At 40.7% G+C, this 19,815-nt stretch overlaps 1 protein-coding gene across 13 annotated transcripts in view; it reads left to right on the top strand.

Moving 5' to 3' along the window:
* Positions 1-19,815, top strand: part of LOC114471069 (rho guanine nucleotide exchange factor 9) — a 57,922-nt gene that overhangs the window by 17,479 nt on the left and 20,628 nt on the right. For 6 of the 13 annotated variants that reach the window (XM_028459618.1, XM_028459614.1, XM_028459619.1 and 3 more), the window contains 2 exons: positions 16,603-16,785; positions 17,705-17,794. In XM_028459618.1, the coding sequence (XP_028315419.1) occupies positions 16,603-16,785; positions 17,705-17,794 (273 nt within the window). The other 7 variants (XM_028459625.1, XM_028459623.1, XM_028459621.1 and 4 more) reach the window with 7 other exon arrangements.

The following is a 19,815-nucleotide window of genomic DNA, read 5'->3' as shown; positions in this document are numbered from 1 at the left end:
AAAAAATATTTGGGAAAAAAAACAACAAAAAACATCAGAAATTTGAATCTGATAACCGTTTTCAGGCTGTTATCTGACCGATATCGGATCGGGACACCCCTAGTGGATGGTACACAGAACAACATGCTATCAAATAGGAAAATCGCTAATGTGAAGAGCTGACTTATACAAAGCTACCACAGATCTGAGAAATACAGATTAACTCTCCTATTATCCTTAGTGTCAAATTGACCCCAATCAATGTTTATCATTCAAAAAAATAATAGTTGACATTTTTTGTTTTTGCTTCATAATCCCGACTTCTCCTAATTTGATGGGTACAATTGATTAAGCATAAAATTATCATCATTACATTTTTTCAATGTGCTGGACACATATTGCAGGTATTGGTGTTCTACTGGGGTCAATTTGACCCCAAGCTGTTTTAGCTGTGTAGAACGTGTCTGTCTGTGTGCAGAGTTGATACATCAGTAAATATGAGCTTTGGATGAAAGCTATTCAAGATTCATTCATTCTGATTTAAAGGTTTGGCCTGATGGTGGCGCTAGAGAACAGGTCAAGGTTTCATTATCAAGGGGTTATTTATGTATTCAACACATAAACAGAGTGCCCGACACAAAAACTCGGTCATAAATTTTCTGAAAATCATTTTACGGAGGCAAATATCCCTGGGGTCAGATTGACCCCAAGAGTAAAATGTTTAATGTGCAATATTCGATGTTATTAGGAGGGTTAAAAGCCCTCATCCGAGTATGGTCTCTGTAGACTTTGGCATTTCAGTCGCTGTTTTTCATTCGAACTCTTGTGGCGTGAAGGCAGCGAGAATATAAAATCAGTTTAGCTCAGAGGACAGGTGGGTTTTTCAAACCATACGTTCAACATTTACAAACCAGTGCACATCTGTGCCATCCATCGTTGTGGGTGTGACAGTTCAACAGAGTGGGTGAGTGGACTTCGCTTTTTCCCCCCCACTGCCAATCTCAAAGATAAAGCCCATACTTCAAACCAACACCAAGCTAGTATTGCATATAAATAGAGCTGTCAGAACTCTGATGTAGAAAAAGGAGGGAAGTCCTCACTTTGTTTCACACCGTTTGGGGCCGCAGGTGGCAAACATTCCTCTGATGAATAATGACACTATAGTGAGTAAGCTCAGCACATGCAGGACCAGTGTGGGAGATGGGGTTCATTCAGGCAACGGAGCAGTTTTTGCAAAAAGGTCACTTAATTTCATCTTTCGTGCCACAGCTGGTGTCTGAAATGTCCAATTATTTAAGCTTCTACTGGTGCGGATGCAGAAAAGAATGGAAGAGCATATAAGGGGTTTTACTGTGTGTGTGTGTATACATACTGTATATATTTAGTCATGAAAACCATATGGAGGGGTATGGTTTCCAATTTTGTGTATCTTCCTTCAATCATCCAAAATAATAGTTTTTAGTTTTTTTTTTACGCAAGAGATTTAATGAAATCTTAGTTTAGGCGGTTTTTATATCACAGACTTTGTGTCCTCTTTTCTCAGTTTTTTCGCAGTGTCATGAGGGACCAACACAGAGAAACAGTGCAAAGCAGCTTTTTCCTTTACTTGGCTTCAGAACACACTGATATTGTAGTGATTCTAGCCTCATACATAAACCATGCTTGTTCAATACTTTTCCTCCTAAAGATATTTGATGAGAAGCTGTAAATGACGGTGCTGCATATAATGATATTTTTTAGCTTTCTCTGCCCTTTTAAAAGAAACCTCCCACTTTTGTCGCATCTGTTTTCCAAATTTCTTGATGTTCTGACCCGCTGATTTAACTTTACACAAAATGCAAAGTTAAAAGGACCATGTTAAGCTAAATCGATTTTTCTGTTCTTTAAACATCATAAAAGTGCTATTAGGTCTTCATACACATGCCCAAAGTGTTTTTTTTTATTGATTCCCTCAATCGTTAGTTAGAGGGTGATTTGCTCCTTTCTTACTGCAAGGTGAGCCCAAACACCTCGCTCCAATTTGATGACGCATTCCCGCTTTGATGACGAATTTGACACGGCTCTGAGCTGGAGAAGCCACGCCTCCAGGAAGCTCTCTGCTTGTAAACAGACACGCCCACAAAGGTGAGCATTTCTGCGTCTTTCGCGCAGTGCTATGTATGTATTTTCTACAGTCTATGCATGTACCGGCAAACGCCCCGCCCCCACGCTCTGTCTTGTGTTTATAAAGCAGCATGAGCTCGACTACGGAGTAGGTGGGCGGAGGGCGGGCCGTCCTCTGGGCCTACGTCACCATGTGGGGAGGAGGAAGTTAGTGTCCCGTCTATAGACACACCCACTCATGAATATTCATAAGTAGGCTGCAAATTAGCCTGTTTGTGTAGAGTTGCTCAGAAATTGACTTTTCAGAGGCTAAAACTCTGGAAAACAGGCGAGTTTGGGAAAATAAACCTCTTCTTAGAACATGTGTAGCCATACCAGCCTGTCATTGCCCGATCTTGTTAGATCTTGGAAGCTAAGCAGGTCTGTGCCTGGTTTGTAGTTGGATGGGAGACCACTGAGAATTCCAGGTGTGGCATCTGTCATTGTGTCCTTGGGCAAGGCACTTTACCCACATTGCCTAGTATGAATGTAGTGTCTGAGTGAGTGTTGGTGGTGGTCGGAGGGGCTGATGGCGCACTATGGCAGCCTCACCTCCGTCAGTCTGCCCTAGGGCAGCTGTGAATTCAATAGTAGCTTACCACCACTAAGTGTGGAGTGAAAGAATAATCCCATAATTCTGTAAAGCGACTTTGAGTGTCCATGATAAAGCGCTGTATAAAATTGATGCATTATTATTATTAACAAATGGAGATGGGTGAAAAATAGCGTGATATGGGACCTTTAGGATAAATGAAATGAATTAATTCAGGAAAAGTCAAGTGAATTGTTTTTTTTGGGCGTTTTGCAGCTTAAAGTCATGGGAGGAAGCAGGAAGTTAATGTGGTTGCCGTGGGGATAGGAAGACGGGAAAAGGTTTGCAGCAGACTGAACAGGAAATGGGTGTGGTGAGTTTTCTTTTCCATTAGCAAAGTATCTCCTGACCACAAACAGACCTTAAAATTACATTCTTACTTAAAAAGAGAGCTTTGAAAGCCAATTTGTCATCAAGCTTTTGCAGTTTGTAAACTAAGAGAGGGTTGGACTGGTGTCAGGGTTTTAAGAAAACCTCGTAATATTCTCTTTGTATTCAGGAATGTTTGGCAATTTGAAATACTGAACTCTCCCGTGGTGAAATCATAATATTTGCAAACTAATATCTGCAAACAGCAGGAGCCCTCTATAGGCAACCGTGCAAATGTCAAAACAGAATTGTAAATACTGATTTAAAGTGATTCTAGGTGTGGCCATGTTTAGCTTTAAGGGGGACCTTTCCTGTTTGCTATGAACACAGACAGTTTTCCCACTGGTGCTTAGGTTAAACCAATGCACTCATTTAAATAAATTCACCAGGTGTGTTTCGACTGGGAAAACAGAAGGATCATAGTGAACTGTGATTAACGACAACTTTTTCTATTCCATCTGAAAATATGTTTTTGCCATGTTTTAAGAGACAGTGGAAAACGTTTGCCTTCCAGTATCCAGGTTTATTTGATGTTTGACACAGAACTAAAGACATATAGTGTGAAATGGCCGAAAAGTATTTGCCAAAAATATTGCAAAACCAAGCTATCTTTTACATTCACCAACTATTTAAGTGCAACCATAAAATATCACATAATATCAAATATCACAAACATTTTGTGGTATTTTATTTTTTATTTGTTTTTGCATATTAAATTGTCTTTGATTGTCAACTGCTGTCGTTAAGACTGCATGATAAGCAAGTATAGAGGATTAATGAATTCATAAAACTGACATTGAACTAATGCAATAACTAAATAAATATCATAATTAATAAAGAATTAAGAAGAATATTTAAAACCTACCAACTTCAGAAAAGAACTTTTTATTTTTTTTAAATCATAAAAATGTGAACATTCACTACATGTCTAAGGGCTTTGTGAATAATTTGACATTCCCTCGCCTGAGTCTGTACGTTGCTTATGTTTGAGACAATGATGGATATGGTCAGTATTGCAAACATTCATAACGCAGCAAATATTTACTCTTGTCCTACCACAGTTACACCTAACCACTGCACGTATCGCGCTGAGGCAAACAACGTTAGATGTTATTTTGTAACTAAAAAAAACTTTTATGTAATTAATTGATAACTGCAATTGTACCAAGAAAAAAAATGAGTTTGGGGTATCGGTTCAGGATACTGAGGCTCATTGAAAGGCTGAAATGTGTCCAGTTGACATTACAAAATGCCATCTGTCTCCCACTTGGCATAATCAGACCAATCAGCACAATCTAGTTTGCCCTCCAATAGTTTTCTCCAGGGGGTGAAATGACCCAACCCAGTGTTGAGTCAGTAGCTGGTTGTGATTCAGTGTCATTATCATTACAAGAGAATATTTAACTAAATGGTGAAATCATTATAGTTTGCTTTAGTGGCAAGCATGGTTGGGGTCAATTGTAATTGCATTATTGATAATTAATTACAATTATGGCATACTTATAGTTGTAATTAAAAAAAACTGTTGCTGTCATAATCATAATTAAATTGTAATTGAGTTGAGATAATTGACTTTGTAATTTTCTATTAAAATTCCGTAAAAATTGTCAATTATAATTTAACGCTAAACTGGGGAACTATGTTACATTTCTTTATACAGTTCTACACATAAGTAGTTAACAATTATTAAAATATATTTCATATCAAGCTTTCCCACATTTTACCATTTAAAAAAAAGAAAACATAAATTGAGGAGTATACAGACACAAAAAAGGCTGACTGTAATCATAATTGAATTGTAATTGAACAGTGGTGATTGAAAACGTACATGTAACTGAAAAATGTAGAAAGTGTCTATTTGTACGGGTGCCGTACGGACAACCCCTGGTGCTATTGGTACGTTTCCCGAAGTACACGTACGTAGCGTCTTAGGATTAGGGTTATAACCCTATATCGCAACAATTTTTAACGTTGGGGTTAGGTTTTGTCTTAGTCACGTGACCTAAACTGGCCAATGAAGGGCGCTGCGTACAGATAGAATGTCGGTATATTGATACGGTAACCGTACGGATAGCCACTGCCTAAAATGTAACCCTGGTGGCAAGCCACAAGTATACTGTAAGCGATGAACATATGCAAATACAAAGGAAGTGAGTCTTTCTTAATCCTTGATTAGATTTTTCTTCCATTTAGCCTTTTTCCCCTCAGTTCTCTTTTTATGGTCAGAAGGACCCTCAGTGTTTGCATTAGAATGAAATTAATGAATGTTAAGTTGCCTTTGCAGCCCTTAGGGACATCAAACTAAGATAAACGTTTCTCTCTTCACTTAATTCAAAGCAGTAGCAGTGCGTATGTGATGTCTAAGGGCCGAAGGGAACAGTTTGACAGCTGTAGGTAAATCATGACCAGCTGGCCAGTCCGTCACATGTGGAAAGAAACAATCACCACTTACGGTATAACTAAGTTAAAGCACTGGCAAATGAAATGCCACGGCTGTTACGCTCCTAAAAGTCTGAGGTCGTTTGATAATATGGATGCATCTGTACTCGTTTGGTGTGTAATCAGGTTCGGACTTGAACGTGCGCTTCTTCACTGGTGGGAGTAAATGTTCTGCTGTCTCCACCAGCTCACACCCTCCTCTGTATATGCATGAGTGTATTAGCATTGGTGTCTGGGCCCATTTAGACTTTCAGATGTGACCTTTGTTGTCTAAATGTCAGGAAGATTGGAGAGGAAGCCCACTGAGGTAGGGCAGGATTATGTAATCCGCTCACTCTGTGCTCTACATACATGCACGCACACAAGCACGAAGAAAGAAAAAAAAAAAGGCGAAAGCAAAGCCTGTTTGATGACAGTTGTCATATCTCAGCTGCAATGCCTTTCATTGCTCTCTGTTCACCAAGAGCTTTGCTTGCACGGGTGATTGCTTTTATCAGCATGTATGTGCAGAGAGTGCCCTGGAAATAATTCATGGTGTTAAAAATACTGATATATGTAGCTCTCTTTGGTGTTGTTCCCGAACATTGATTCTGGGGTATTTTTGGTCCCTTTCAAAGCTTTCAGATGAAAACAAAGATGGTGAAGTTTGCAGAAAGGGGAGAGTGAACTGAAGAGGTTCTGCTACATGAATTCATTCATGATCATGTTGTATGTCTTTCATAAAATGGAAACAAGGAAAGGAGCTGCAGGCTGAGATGTGCTATAAACACTAACAGGCATGTCAAAAGAAAACACGCTGGATCCCCTTAACCTTGAAGCTATAACAGAAATGTAAAATTAGCTTTTCATTGTAAACATTGTTGCTTTTACACACGCAATCATCTCTTTCCCAAAAACATACTGAACATTAACATTATTTACAATCATTTTCTATGGCATTTTAGTGGAAATATGATAGATAAGGACATCTTATTTGGTGATCTCCAATACCTAATCATTGTGATCAGGTTTGTATTATGGCCCTAAAGCCAGGGTCGCCAACACGGTGCCCTCAGGCCTGTTTTTACTGCAGCACTCATTTTGTCACTTATTTTATGTGTTTATGAAGTCATTTCTGTGTCTTTTTGTTGTCATTTCATGTATTTTGTGTATTTTTGTTGCCGTTTCGGGTATTTAGTGTCATTTTTATGTATTTGTTGTGATTGTTTTCTGTTTTTTGTGTGTTTGTAGCCATTTTGTGTGTTTTTTTGTTCTGTGTTTTTGGATCAATTTGTGTCGTTGTCCTTTTGTGTATTTTTCTGTTTATGCTGTCCTTTTTGTGTATTTTTGTTGTGATGTTATGTATTTTTGTTGTTGTTTTGGGTTTTTAGTGTCATCTTTGTATTTGTTGTCATTGTTTTTGTGTTTTTGTGTTCATTTTTGTGTTTTTGTATAGCCATTTTTCTGTGTTTTTAGTGTTTTGGGTTTTTTTTTTTTTTTTTTTTATCAATTTGTGTAGTTGTCCTTTTGTGTATTTTTCTGTGTCTAGGCAGTTCTTTTTGTGTATTTTGTTGTTATTTAATGTATTTTTCTGTTATTTTGTGTATTTTGGAGTCCTTGTTCTGTACTTCTGTTGTCCTTTGGTGCCTTTTTTTGCCACTCTGTCTGTTTTAAGAGTCATTTTATACATTTACTTTTGGGGGCGCACATAATTAGACTGAGGGCCCCCGGCCACCAGTTTCCCACATCTGGACTGATGTAGCAGCTAAAAGTTATTGTCTTTTTTTTTTTTTTAAGTTGGACATCTCATGGGAACATCACATTATTAGTGAGGATGTATGGCATCTTCACTATGATTTTCCTTGTACTTTATTATAAAACAGATTTTTGTCTGCTAACTCGTTCCCCAAATTTAGTTAGATTTTTCCTATCAGGATACCCCAGTGTGATGCACGGTGGAGTAGTGGTTAGCATATCTGCTTCACAGCAAGAATGTCCTGGTTTCAAGCCATGTACTGTACACTTGGGTCCTTTCTGTGTGGAGTTTGCATGTTCTCATCATGCTTGCGTGGGTTTTCTCTGCGTACTCCTGCTTCCTCCCACAATCAAAAAAAACATGACTGTCAGGTTGATTGGAGTCTCTAAATTTCCATGTAGTGTTGCTCTGCAATGGACTGGTGCCCTTTCCATGGTGTACCCCTGGGTAATGCCCAGTGAGAGCTGGAGATAGGCACCAGCAAACCCCCACGACCCTGAAAAAAGGAGCAAGCAGGTCAGAAAATGGATGGATGGTATCTCGTGTACAGAATACTAAGGGCACTCATGCATTCTTCTGGCATTTTTGGAAATGTAACATAACGATTCATTGGTAAAGTGATATTTAACAATTTCCATTAAAACCTATTAAAACAGTGATGTTATGCTGATTCTGAGGGGTATACTCAGGGTTATACTGACTCCAAGGGGTTATTCCGACTTTGATAGATGGCTCCTTCTAAATAAAAGCTGAACACATTTTTGTGCTGATGGACAAATAAATCCTCCTTTCAAAATAAAAGCTGACTCTGTGAAGGTTGCAGATCGCCCCTTAAAAATAAAAGCTCATTTTGTGAAAGTTTCCTGTCTCCTGCATCCTTCCTTGCATTTTCTTTAGGAAATGCAAATCATAATTGTCATTTGTTTATTGTCGACAGCCTTATGAAAACATAAGGAGTGTCAATGCAGTTAAATGTCTTTATTATTAGGCTGTGCATGCTGCATGTGATTAATGCACGAGCACATTGGCACAAAGAGCTGACATTATGCCAATGAAATGATAGGATGGTGATCAGTGTGTGAGGAACACACATTCATTATTGTAACATTTATTCTCCTTCATCTCTGAGCTGTTAATGACAACCGATAAATCACCACGGCACCACCAAGATATTTTTAGATGGGGTGGGAGATGAATGAGGTCATGATTGTGGTCTCAGTAGTCCTGTATAGTCAGAGGGTGGGGGCTGCGGTGCCCCTCCCCCGGCTGTAGGTGATGGCCGATGCCGGTAGTCTAACAGAGGAGAGCTGATCACTATTAACGCAGGACCGCCTCTCGGGCTCACAGCCGACCATCCGTGGCCCCCTCACACCGGGGGGAGCTCTCCAGCTGCGCACAGCCTCCCTCCGGCTCTCTCTGAGCATCCATTGGCCCCATAGGTTTACGGGAAGAGGCCAAACACCGGCAGGTGTTGACTAGCGGGGAGAAATTGCGGTGCAGACTGATGACGATGATGATGGTGAGGATGATGGATGATGCATCTCTTCCCGTGCCTTTATGAATTACATCGCGTGGTGTGAAGATACGTAGGGGGGCTTTTTTTTTTCTTCTTCCTCCCCACCCTCGCCTTCCTTTTGGTTTCTCTCCTCGCTGTAATGTTGGACCTTTGCTGGCTGTGAGGCTGCGTGTCTAGACGTGGGAGCTGAAAAACCGCCCGTAAAAAAAAACCCGACAGATCTCAGCATCGGCCCGCAGCGCTGCGCCATGGCCTTGGACGTCCAGACTTGCGCGGTGTTTACGGTGATAGCGGTTCTGGTGCTTGTGAACGTGCTGTTGATGTTCATCCTCGGTACTCGTTAAATGGATCTGCGCTCGGGGCCCGGTCCGCAGCAGCGCACCACGCTTTCTAACCGGAGAGGAGTGGAAGGCGCTGCGCGTTGGTCCAGAGCGGGGACACCCGGGGCTCCATCACGGCTACGCGTTGAAATGAATGACGTTGGTACAACATAATGTATTTCTGTTTCTCCCCCCCACCACCCCCCTCCTCCTCCTCCTCCTCCTCCTTCGTTATGTCTTGTGTCCTCTCTCCGTTTGTGATGAACAGTGTTGTGTGGTGTGCGGGTTCGGATCTGTGACGATGCTCTCCACCTTCTCTGTGGTGCTGAAAATCTGTCAACATGTCGCCACAAGTCAGTCAGCCCCTTTCCCCTCATGTTGTATTTTGTGGATAATGTGCATTGATGATCTTGTTGTATAATTATAAGGTTGATTCTCTAAATAGACTAGATCATGCCATTTCAATCCCAGCCTGCTGTGTTGCTGCGTCAGGACCTGTTCTCCTATTGTGATCCACTAAAGCTACATTCACAATATGGCAGCTAATAGCTGAGCAGTGATCTCTCATCTGAAGTTAATGTGATATTAGCAGCAAACGGCCATGTAAGTGAGAGGAGGTTCATGCTGCTCATCTGATCCTCCGGAGGATCATTTGGGATCTCAGCAGAGCAGTAAAACCAACAGCAGGCAGGGCCGGGCCTCATAAAGGAGCAACCCCTTCACACCAGGTTTCCCCCCATTTTAGATTCAACTAAAACTCAGCTCCCATTTCATATCCCAGAATAATCAACTTGTTCTGTTTGCCCTATTCCCAAAGCAAACTAATTATGGGTCATGGTGATGAGTGAAAAAAATCTAAAATTAAGTCTGCGTTGATGACATAACTGCTTGCCAAGGTGTTGAGCATGATTCAAAATTGTGTTGTACTCGTTGGTAAAGATTGGAGGAAAGGTGTCATGAATGTTGAATGAAAGTTAGAAAAAGATATGCTAAAAGCCTACCTGAGAGCTCTCCACATCCTATTAATAGGGATGGTGGATTGGCAATGGTTTTTTTTTTTTTTTTTTTTGAAGATGCAGTGTGTGCTTTCTCACACTCCATCCTAAGTGCTCTTCCTTTGGATGTTTGTCCTTGGAAAAGTGGTAAATGCTGTACCGAAGGAGTGGGGAGAAATGTTTGGCAGCCATGTGTAATGAACAGTAGCACCTCCATCACATGCCATAGCATGCAGGTCGAGGTCCATCATTTTGGTAGCTAGAGCTGGGCAATATGGGCCAAAACTCATTTCTCAATATTTTTTTCTGGAAATGGTGATATACGATATAAATAAACACTTTTGGCTTTTTCTCCTATAAGGGACAGCACATGCGAGTGAGTTTTATAGTGTGGCTTGTTTGGGGGAAGGTCTAGGTTAGGACTAGTGTTGTTCCGATGCCCTTTTTTGGCCCCAATACCGATACCCAGTTGCGTAGTATCGGCCAAAACGAATACATGCCGATACCGCAGTGTTTAAAAAAAAAAAGATATAACTTTTTTCTCTTCCAATTATTAAGAGCTGCATACTCGTGTAAAAATCATTGCTATCATGGCATGGTCTGGCACTGGTTAAACCTTTGTGACACAGGAAGAAAAAATACCAACACAGAGTTAATACAGGATAACTTTTTTTTAATTATCTACCTGGTATAGGTGACAAATGAATAAAATTTTCTGAAACCTGAATTTTAGCTCTAAAATGCCAACCCGTAAGTAAGTCAGGGCAGCAGTGAGAGTCGGAGGACAGTTGGACATCGTTTACATTTGAACCATTCCTGATTCTTTTAGGAGACATGCTCAAATAACCTGAGCTAACCATGAACCTCTCCATGAAATTTAACCCTATGAACTTTTTATTTTTTATGAACTTTACTAGGAATTTCTCACAGGGTTGTTTTCAACTAGTATATGAATTTGAATATAAATATTATACATTTTCTTTTCACAACCTGAGTGTGTGATTCTGCAGCTACTTAAACATGTTACTGTGCTCCCAGTGATGCTTTAACCTGGTGCACAATATCAAACTAACAATAAGGAACAACTTGTCCAACCCAGTACAGAATAGCAGCAGTATAAAATCAGAAATAGTTAATGGTTATTATTATTATTATTATTATTGTTAATATTATTGTTATTAATAATAATAATAATAATAATAATAATAATCTACTTTATTGATCACATCATGGTGAAATTATTTCCTCTGCATTTCACCTATTTGTAGCAGTAGTCTGACACAACATTGCGGGTGCTCCGGGAAGCAATTTGGGGTGGAGGAGGGAAGCCTGCTGGATACCCGGGGCGACTGCCAGTCCGAGGCCGCAGCATCAGCTGGCGCAGAGGAGGGTTTCTGTTCTGAGCGACAGACAGAAAACCGAGCCGTAGCCAGGCAGGAGGCGGTGCCCATGGGCGCGTTCGGGGATGCGCCGGCGTCCGCCGTGACCCTCGGAACTGGCCGCGTCGCTAGACGGGGGAGGCCGGCTGCCGGAGGGAGCGGGGTGGCCATTGACCCCTTGGTGTGAAGGGGGGGACCGCCGACCAGGTAACGGTGGGTCCGTCTTCGTTGATGTTTGGCTGCTTCGGCGGACTGGGTATTGAAAGTAGTTAGGAGTTTGATGCTCTAAATAGCCGGTATCGGCGTGTTGAAAGTTAATACTCGCCGATTCCGATCCAGCCTTTTAGTTGCGTATCAGGACTCCTTCCAGCAACTCCAAAAACTCTATGAATAATATTAAATACTTGTATGATGTGACTTGTACTGTGTGATTGTATAAATCAAATTAAGTAAAGTAGATATATTTATATACATCTCGATATAGGCGATATTGTCACTTTCTATATTGCCAAAATAGAAAACTTCTATATAATATATCTTGAAACTCGATATATTGTCCAACCCTACAAGCTACTCAAAAAGAACCTTCCATGCAGGCAGATATCCCACAGGACTTTTCTGACTAAAGTGCACTGCAGTAGTAGCTTTGGATGTGTGTTCACCTGATAGCATCTGTGATTATGTTGTGGTCCCATTCTGAATGCAGTTCAGATGCCTTCCGATAGCGTTCTGTGAACGGCCGTGTACTCTGAAGTGTCAATGTGCAGATGTGTGTGCGAGTGGAACAACGGTGTGTGGTGAGGATGTGTGTATCCCTCACCGGTTTTAGTCAGAGCATCTTTGATTGGCTCCCAGACTCGGGGTATAAGTGTATTACATAACAGGGCTGGCAGACACAGGCAGGACAGACTGTGAGACTGCTCAGTGCGTTGGAAAGAGAAACCTCTATCTGGAATCCATCACCTTGTTACATGACATTTCTGACTCACTGCGTACGATAGTGAGATAGAGAGTACGATCACCTAGAGAAGTTTCCACAGGGAGGAGAGAGAAGAAAAGGATTTGATTATCATGATTGTATGAGCTGGACCTCTCCATGCATACACTATCTGGACAGCTACATGCCACAAATATGGTAAGGCTAGCTATGTGTGCATTTGTTTGGGCATGCTATATAGGTGCTTTGCTACAGCTGTGCAGAGGTAGCTGTTGGAATGCAGTGGATCAGCCAGTGCAGTGAATGCTGATGGGTTGCGCTACAGCAATGATCAAACTAATGATTCGTCTTTCTCCAAGCTATTTCTGGGCTTTTACATTTTCTAGTGTGACATGTGTGAGCAGTGAAAAGAACACATTTTTGTGTGTGTTGTGGTGGGGGGTTCCTCTGCATTCATTAGCTTTGACCCAAATGCTTGAATTTACAGTTTAAAGGAAGCTATTTAACCCTCATCTTTGATGTTCTGACTGTGGTCTTCAGGGCCAGAGCAAGCAGGTAATGATGAGCAAGAATGTTTAGTGTTTGTGTCAGAGTGTTGCCTTTATGCTCTTTGATTAAGCTAGGTATTGGGGCTCTACTAAGGCTAGAATGGGGGTAGATTGATTATGTAATGCTTTTAATTTATTCAGAGAAGTAAAGGCGAAACGGGATGCAATATATTGGAGAGGGCAGTACTGATCTCATTAGTGGAATGAAGGGATGAGGGGGGGAAAAGCTGAGAAGGTTGGAACGCTTGCTGTGAACGGATTTCTGTCTCTCTTTTTTCTTGTCACTCTTTCTGTCTGTCATCTGTATGACAGCAGATTGATTTGGACCATTGAAATTGTGATTGTAGTGAATGGGGTAAAATATGGATGGTGGGAGGTTTGGTTTGGTGCAATATGCAAAACTGTCCTCAGCACCAAAGCTGATCTGATGTACTTTTCCTACGTTTTTCTCTTAAAGATACACTTGTGCAACAGATTATTATATTCACTTGATGTGAACTAGCTGTGTTTACAATGTTTATTGCCATTCAAAGGTGCTGTTTCCATGGCAGCCTCACACATCTTTGTCCTGTTCTTCCTGAAGTGGAGTGCTTGGAGATATAGTTTCCGGCTACCACCACCCAGACTTCTTGTTCCAAGAGATACTTGAATGAACACGCGTACAAACAGTTTTATCACCTTTATTCTTACACATGCACGCACACACACACCCTTACACATAGCAATACAGTATTTATGCATTTGCTTAATCTTTGGGTGCACTCCCGAAGTGTCCTTGCCACATGCCTATCATCTTGTCAATGTTAGTGAAGCATTCTCATCCGTCACCATGACAACGGCTGCGCTATCCCCTCTATGCTTGGACGTCCCTCCTTGTATTCTCTCCTCCAGCCTTGATTGGCTCCTCGGCCCCTGTAGCTGTCTTAGGAGCCTGTCGGGGGAGAGGGCATGGTTGAAGGGGCTCGCGTAGCTGCTGAGTCTGAAGCTTAGCTCCTCATGGGGCGTGTTTGATGAAAAACACACACACAGCTTTTTTTTAAGGTTTCCTGCAAGCTCTGCATCAGCACGAAGGTAGCCTAATGAGGAATGATGTAATAGTCTTTATTTTCTCATGTTGTATCTAATTTAAGTTTTTTTTCATATAATTACAATGTGATTACAAGTTTACAAACTAACAGCAGTTTAATATGATTATGCAAAGCCTTTAATACAAGCTGAGGACTAATTTTAAATCCATCCATGTTGACATCTGTGTCTCCAGGCCTTTGATTACTTCCTACCTAGAGCCTTGGGGTCCCCTGTAAGGCTTGATTAGTGTTGGCTGCTCTGCCCACAGCCCAGGGGATTGAATGCATGGTTAGCTGAGCTCAAGACTGGAGAATGCTGATGAACAGCAACGGTGCAGAGAACAATGGGAAACACTCAGTTGGATTTGTGCCACAGATGCATATAAGGGCTCACACAAAGTGAAATGCGTGGCTGCACATGTGCATCGCTTTGCACTTTCCTAACCAGTCATTGATAGATGATGCTGTTGCAGATTGTTGATATCAGAGAGCTCTTTATTTATGTTATTTTAATGAGAGCATCCTTTAGCATGTTTAGGTTCCTCTAAGAATATCTATCACCTGATGCCTAACACAGCCACCTAATGCACATGATGTAATTGTATATTTTTGATACACATTAGGTAAAGTGCAACTTAAGCCTCCTTTTTCAGTGTTACATTTTGTCCTTATAATTTATTTATGGTTTTTGAAATCAATGAAGAAGATTTGATGAGTCATCCTTTGAATGGTTTTGTAGAGGTTAATGCTGCAGAGAAAACTGCATGGCCAAGTGGCAGCACGGAGGCAGGGAGATTATCCACTCACATGTGTTTCCTCTGCAGCATTTATGTTGCATTTACACATTTATTTAATCTCAGCTCATACTATCCCTGTGTGGGGATTGGTCCCATGTTCTTAGACAGTTTGTCTCTGTTAAGAGCACTGACTTATAGGATTTTTTTTCCAAATGCATTTCTATGCCCCTGTAAAGCACATTGAATGGCTTACATCTGAAAAAACCTTGAGTTGCACGCTAGTGGATAGTGGAGTTAGCATGTTCTCTCTGTGTTAGTGAGAGATTTCGGTTTATTGGAGTTTCAGAAGTGAATGAATGAAGGATTGGAATATATTTGTCTCTTTGTGTTTGACCTGCGACCTACTGGCATCCTGCCCAGGGTGTACCCTCACCTTGAGTCTGATGAGAGCTAGGATAAGATCAGATAAACCTTTATCCTGGGCCAACCATGTAAGGAAGGAATGCATTAATGAATGAAAAAGACTTTTTAGCTTGCCCTTGGTCCTGATTTTCAGGTGGTGCGTCAATGTTTAAAGTGTCTATGTAGTGCATGTGACTGTACCACAATCTGTTTCCTAGTTGCATTAAAGGGGACATATTATGAAAAATCCACTTTTGCAGTTTTTTTGAACATATGAGGTAACTTGAGTGTCCACCGGCACACAGTCCTTTGTTTGTGGTATGTATAATTCATTTAACACAGAGAAAAGTGCTCCGTTTCAATTTTTTTGAGTTTGTGACATCACAAGATAAACTCCGCTGGTGACAAGGGAGAGAGAGGGCTGATCACTACTTCTCTGGCCGTACGTTTACAGCACTTATAGATAGACAGCGCTGCTTTTCCAGTTTAAAGGTCCCATGTCATGCTATTTTTCACCCATCTCCATTTGTTCTAAGAAACCCAAAAACAGTATTTGAGGTTTATTTTCCCAAACTCACCTGTTTTCCAGAGTTTTAGCTTCTGAAAAGTCACTTTCTGAGAAACTCTACACAAACAGGCTGATTTGCGGCCTACTTATGCATATTCATGAGTAGGCATGTCTATAGACTGGACACTGACTTCCTCCTCGCATGCAGAAGACGGCCCCCCTGATCCCACCCATTCCGTAGCTCAGTTCATGCTGCTTTGTACTGTAGAAAATACTTACCTAGCACTGCGTAAAGGACACTGAAATGCTTACCATTGTGGGTGTGTCTGTTTACATGTCAAACACGGCAGAGAGCTTCCTGGAGGCGCGTCATCAAATTTGAGCAAATCACCCTCTAACTAACGATTGAGGGAATCAATGAAAAAAATACTTTGGGCATGTGTATGAAGCCTAAATAGCACTTTTATGATTTTTAAAGCACAGAAAAGTTGATTTAGTGTAACATGGCCCTTTAAATGATAAACTTATGGAGTTACTAAATGGTGAGTTCACCCAGAATGTAGGCTTATTCAAGAAGTTAACCGCTTATTTTTGCCCCGGTAAGTTGAGGAAGTGTACTCCAGGGACACACCCCCAAAATGGAGCGCTCTCAAACAGCTGTTTTATACATGGTATTAAACCTCTTCTCTTGCTTGATTCTTGTTATGTTTTGACCAAACCCCAGCACAGATATGTCATTTAGATCACAGGGAACTGTTTTAAAAGGTGAAAAATTGGTATAATATGTTCCCTTTAAGTCCTGTTTAGGATCATGTGTATTGTACCTATCCTCGTCTGCCGTTTATCCCTGTCTCAGTGGTTTCACTACAGCAGCAGTCTGACGTGACAAGAATAAAACATAAAGAATTTCTTTGTCTCTTTCCTCAAATATCCACAGTTGATAAGTGGAGGCTCAATCGTCAACGCTGAAGCAGTATGGGACCATGTCACCATGGCCGACCGGGAGTTTGGCGTTTACAGGCCGGTGATTGTCATCAAGGTCCTGGACGCCTCGAACAAGGACTGGTGGTGGGGCCAGATTGACGAGGAAATAGGATGGTTCCCTGCCAGCTTTGTACGGGTGAGTGTGGACTTGCAGACAGACAAACGGATGAGCCCCCAAGAATAGACATAGTGGGCACATATGTGCACACTAGCAGCCAAAATACACACAGGGTGAGATTCATGGTCACAAATACTTTTGTCCCTCCACAGATACATCCCAATGAATAAAATAATGATTTATCTTAATAATAAATATCCCTTAAGTGATAAGCAAGTCTAGTGCCTCTATCAGTGGTTCAGCACATCACAACAAAGATACTCATCTGTTTTTTTTCAATTCTGCACTAGCTCTATTTCTTACAAAATTCTATTAAATGTGTATTTTACCAGTTTCTCATTAGCCTGTGATTTTATTCCCTCAGCCATGTCAAACTGGATGAGCATCTAAATCTTACTCCACACGTACTCCACACCTTTTGCTTTTATTTTCCAATTTCTACCTTTTCATTGTCCTCTAATCCTTTTTATGAAGAATGAAACAAAAGATGAAAATATATCTATGAGTATTGATGGAAGCCAAAATTTTGCAGTGAGAATTCTGTCATGCAATCCTGATGAAAATAGATTCAGTCTTCAACGAGGCTACATCTTATATCTGGTAATTACAAGAAAAGGCTTGGATCGTGGTTTGATCATTCCAAACCACTTAAGTGAATATTTAATGTAAAACTTCTGTCAGAACAATAATTATTTCATACAAACCCTTTAATGTGTCTTTGAAGTCGTCCGTAGGGAATCACAAGCATAATGAGGAAAGATTTAGCCTCCTTGCAGCATGTGAAGGTTTCCCTCAGCTAAACAGCCATGCACCCTAAAGCCCAAACCCTTCTCATGGCCATTCCCACCTTCCCTTCCATACCCACTCCTCAGAGGGCAGCGCAGACTGACCGTCAACCAAAAAGTTTCTTTCTGTTCTGTCATTTTCTCTTTCCAAGGTGGAACCCCACCCTCCTCAACCCCAAACAAAACAGGTTTTCTATATCAACCCTATAGCAACTCCACGGTTCCAAAACACCACGTCAAAGGTGCGTTATCCCAGCTTCATCCACCCATCAAAGCCTTGACTGCCCACCCACCCACTCCAGTCTTTCCACTGCAGTGTATCCTCGACATTACCAAGCATTAATGTACTCATGACGTAACCACATCATCCCTTTACGTGGTCAATAGAGAGGCAGAACTGAGGAGTCAAAAGTAAAGATTTTGTGATGTGTCATCTTGATGATTTTAACAAAAGATCTACTTGGATGGATTTTTGGTGGAAGAGAATTTCTTTTTCCCAAAATGGATTTATTCCTACAGAACTCTTTTTACTATTGACTCTGACTGATTCTCAGTCTTAATGCTGCGCTGCTAGTTCTATGTCTGCAGTCAGTGCTCTACCACCCGTTACTCTGCTTGTCTGTGGCGCTGCATTCTTCATCTTGTGTTTGGCACTCTACCCGTCAGTTCCTTTGATGTTCTCTCGGCAAACTGTGTCATCAGGTGTTGCCTGCTGGGCATCTGAAATCACGCTCACTCGGCCTCTTTCTATCAGCAAATGTGGAATACACTATGTGTGTGAATATGTGTGGTTGAGAGAGTGTATTTATTCCATTGTGTGTTGAAACCAAGTAGTGTGAAAGTTTGGATCAACTTGGATGTATGGAGAGACGGGAGTTACACAGGAAAAAACTTCAAATGAAAACAAATGTTGATTTAGTTCTTGTCATTAGTCTTAAAATATATTTTTATTTAGTATTAGTCCTTAGTCTAGTCCAGGGGTCACCAACCTATCAGAAAGTGTGAGCTATTTCAAATTAAAGGGCTACCAGTTTAATATACACTTGTGAAATACTTAAATTTCATGGTTTCACTTTATTAGAGGGAAGGTGACATGCAGGTAGTAAAAAAAAAAGAGGTTTCAACTTGCGACACTTTTTTTCTCTTAACATATGCAATTGTTTCATTTTCAAATGACCACTTCTGAAACAATCCATAGAAAATCATCATGTTTTAATTTTACGAGCCTTTTTTTTTTTAACTAATCGCAAAATATCTAGCACACACGTGTCAAACTCAGGACCCGGGGGTCGAATTTGGGCCGCACAAGAAAGTAAAAAAGTTAGAGAAACCATGAATCATTGCATCATTGCGTAACTCACTAATTCATTTGTAGATATCTCAGCTAGATATCACCAAAATAATTCACAAATTCAATGGAGCTCCACAATTTTAGCATTTCCCCAAGGCTTATATCACATGTTGTCATTTTTAATCTCAACATTGTTAAAAGAACTCTCAAATTTTCCAAAATTCTGCAATTTTCTTCAAATTATTTCACAAAATGTCCCCAAATTACTATAGAAATTGGCCACAAAATTTAAAAAAATTCAAGTGATGCTCCTGCATGGACTGATTTGTGTCACTTATTGCTTTGATATTATCAGTGCAGTACATATTTTATCATTTTTTTATACGTGGAAGTGCAAATTAGAGTACAATAATGTTCAAATACCTAATTTTCCTACTTAAAATTTGCGGCCCACTTAAGATAAACTGCTCCGTATTTGGCCCATGAACTAAAATCAGTTTGACACGCCTGATCTATCATCTTCATACAATTTAACAATTATGTAAGATTTTATTTAAAAAAAATCCACTTCCCTGTTTATCTATACATGTCATTACAATCCAACACTAAAACTGCAGCATCTTCAACAAAATTCTACCTGTGATACTTGATCATATTTGTCACAATGTTTCAGTGAAAATTGACATTTAAAGATGAATCATTTATTTAAAAAAACTTGTGAAGTGCAGCAGTATTTTCACTCGACTAAGGCTATCACCTGTAAATGTATCTTTGTGAGTTTGAAGCCTGGCCTGGAGCTCATTGATAACTAGTGCTCCTGTTAGAACAGGCCTGAGGGCACCTGACGTGGTCCATGTGGGCTACCGAGTGCCCATGGGCATCATGTTGGTGACCCCTGGTCTAGTTGGTTAAGGATTGTCTGGTTGGGTCAATATTTCCAGGATTTTGTCTCCCAGAATATACACACACAGT

This window comes from Gouania willdenowi, chromosome 10 (assembly GCF_900634775.1).
Source record: "Gouania willdenowi chromosome 10, fGouWil2.1, whole genome shotgun sequence".
Classification (NCBI taxonomy): Eukaryota; Metazoa; Chordata; class Actinopteri; order Blenniiformes; family Gobiesocidae; genus Gouania; species Gouania willdenowi.
The sequence above is the reverse complement of the archived record's forward strand: the minus strand, read 5'-3'. Positions and strand labels throughout refer to the sequence as shown.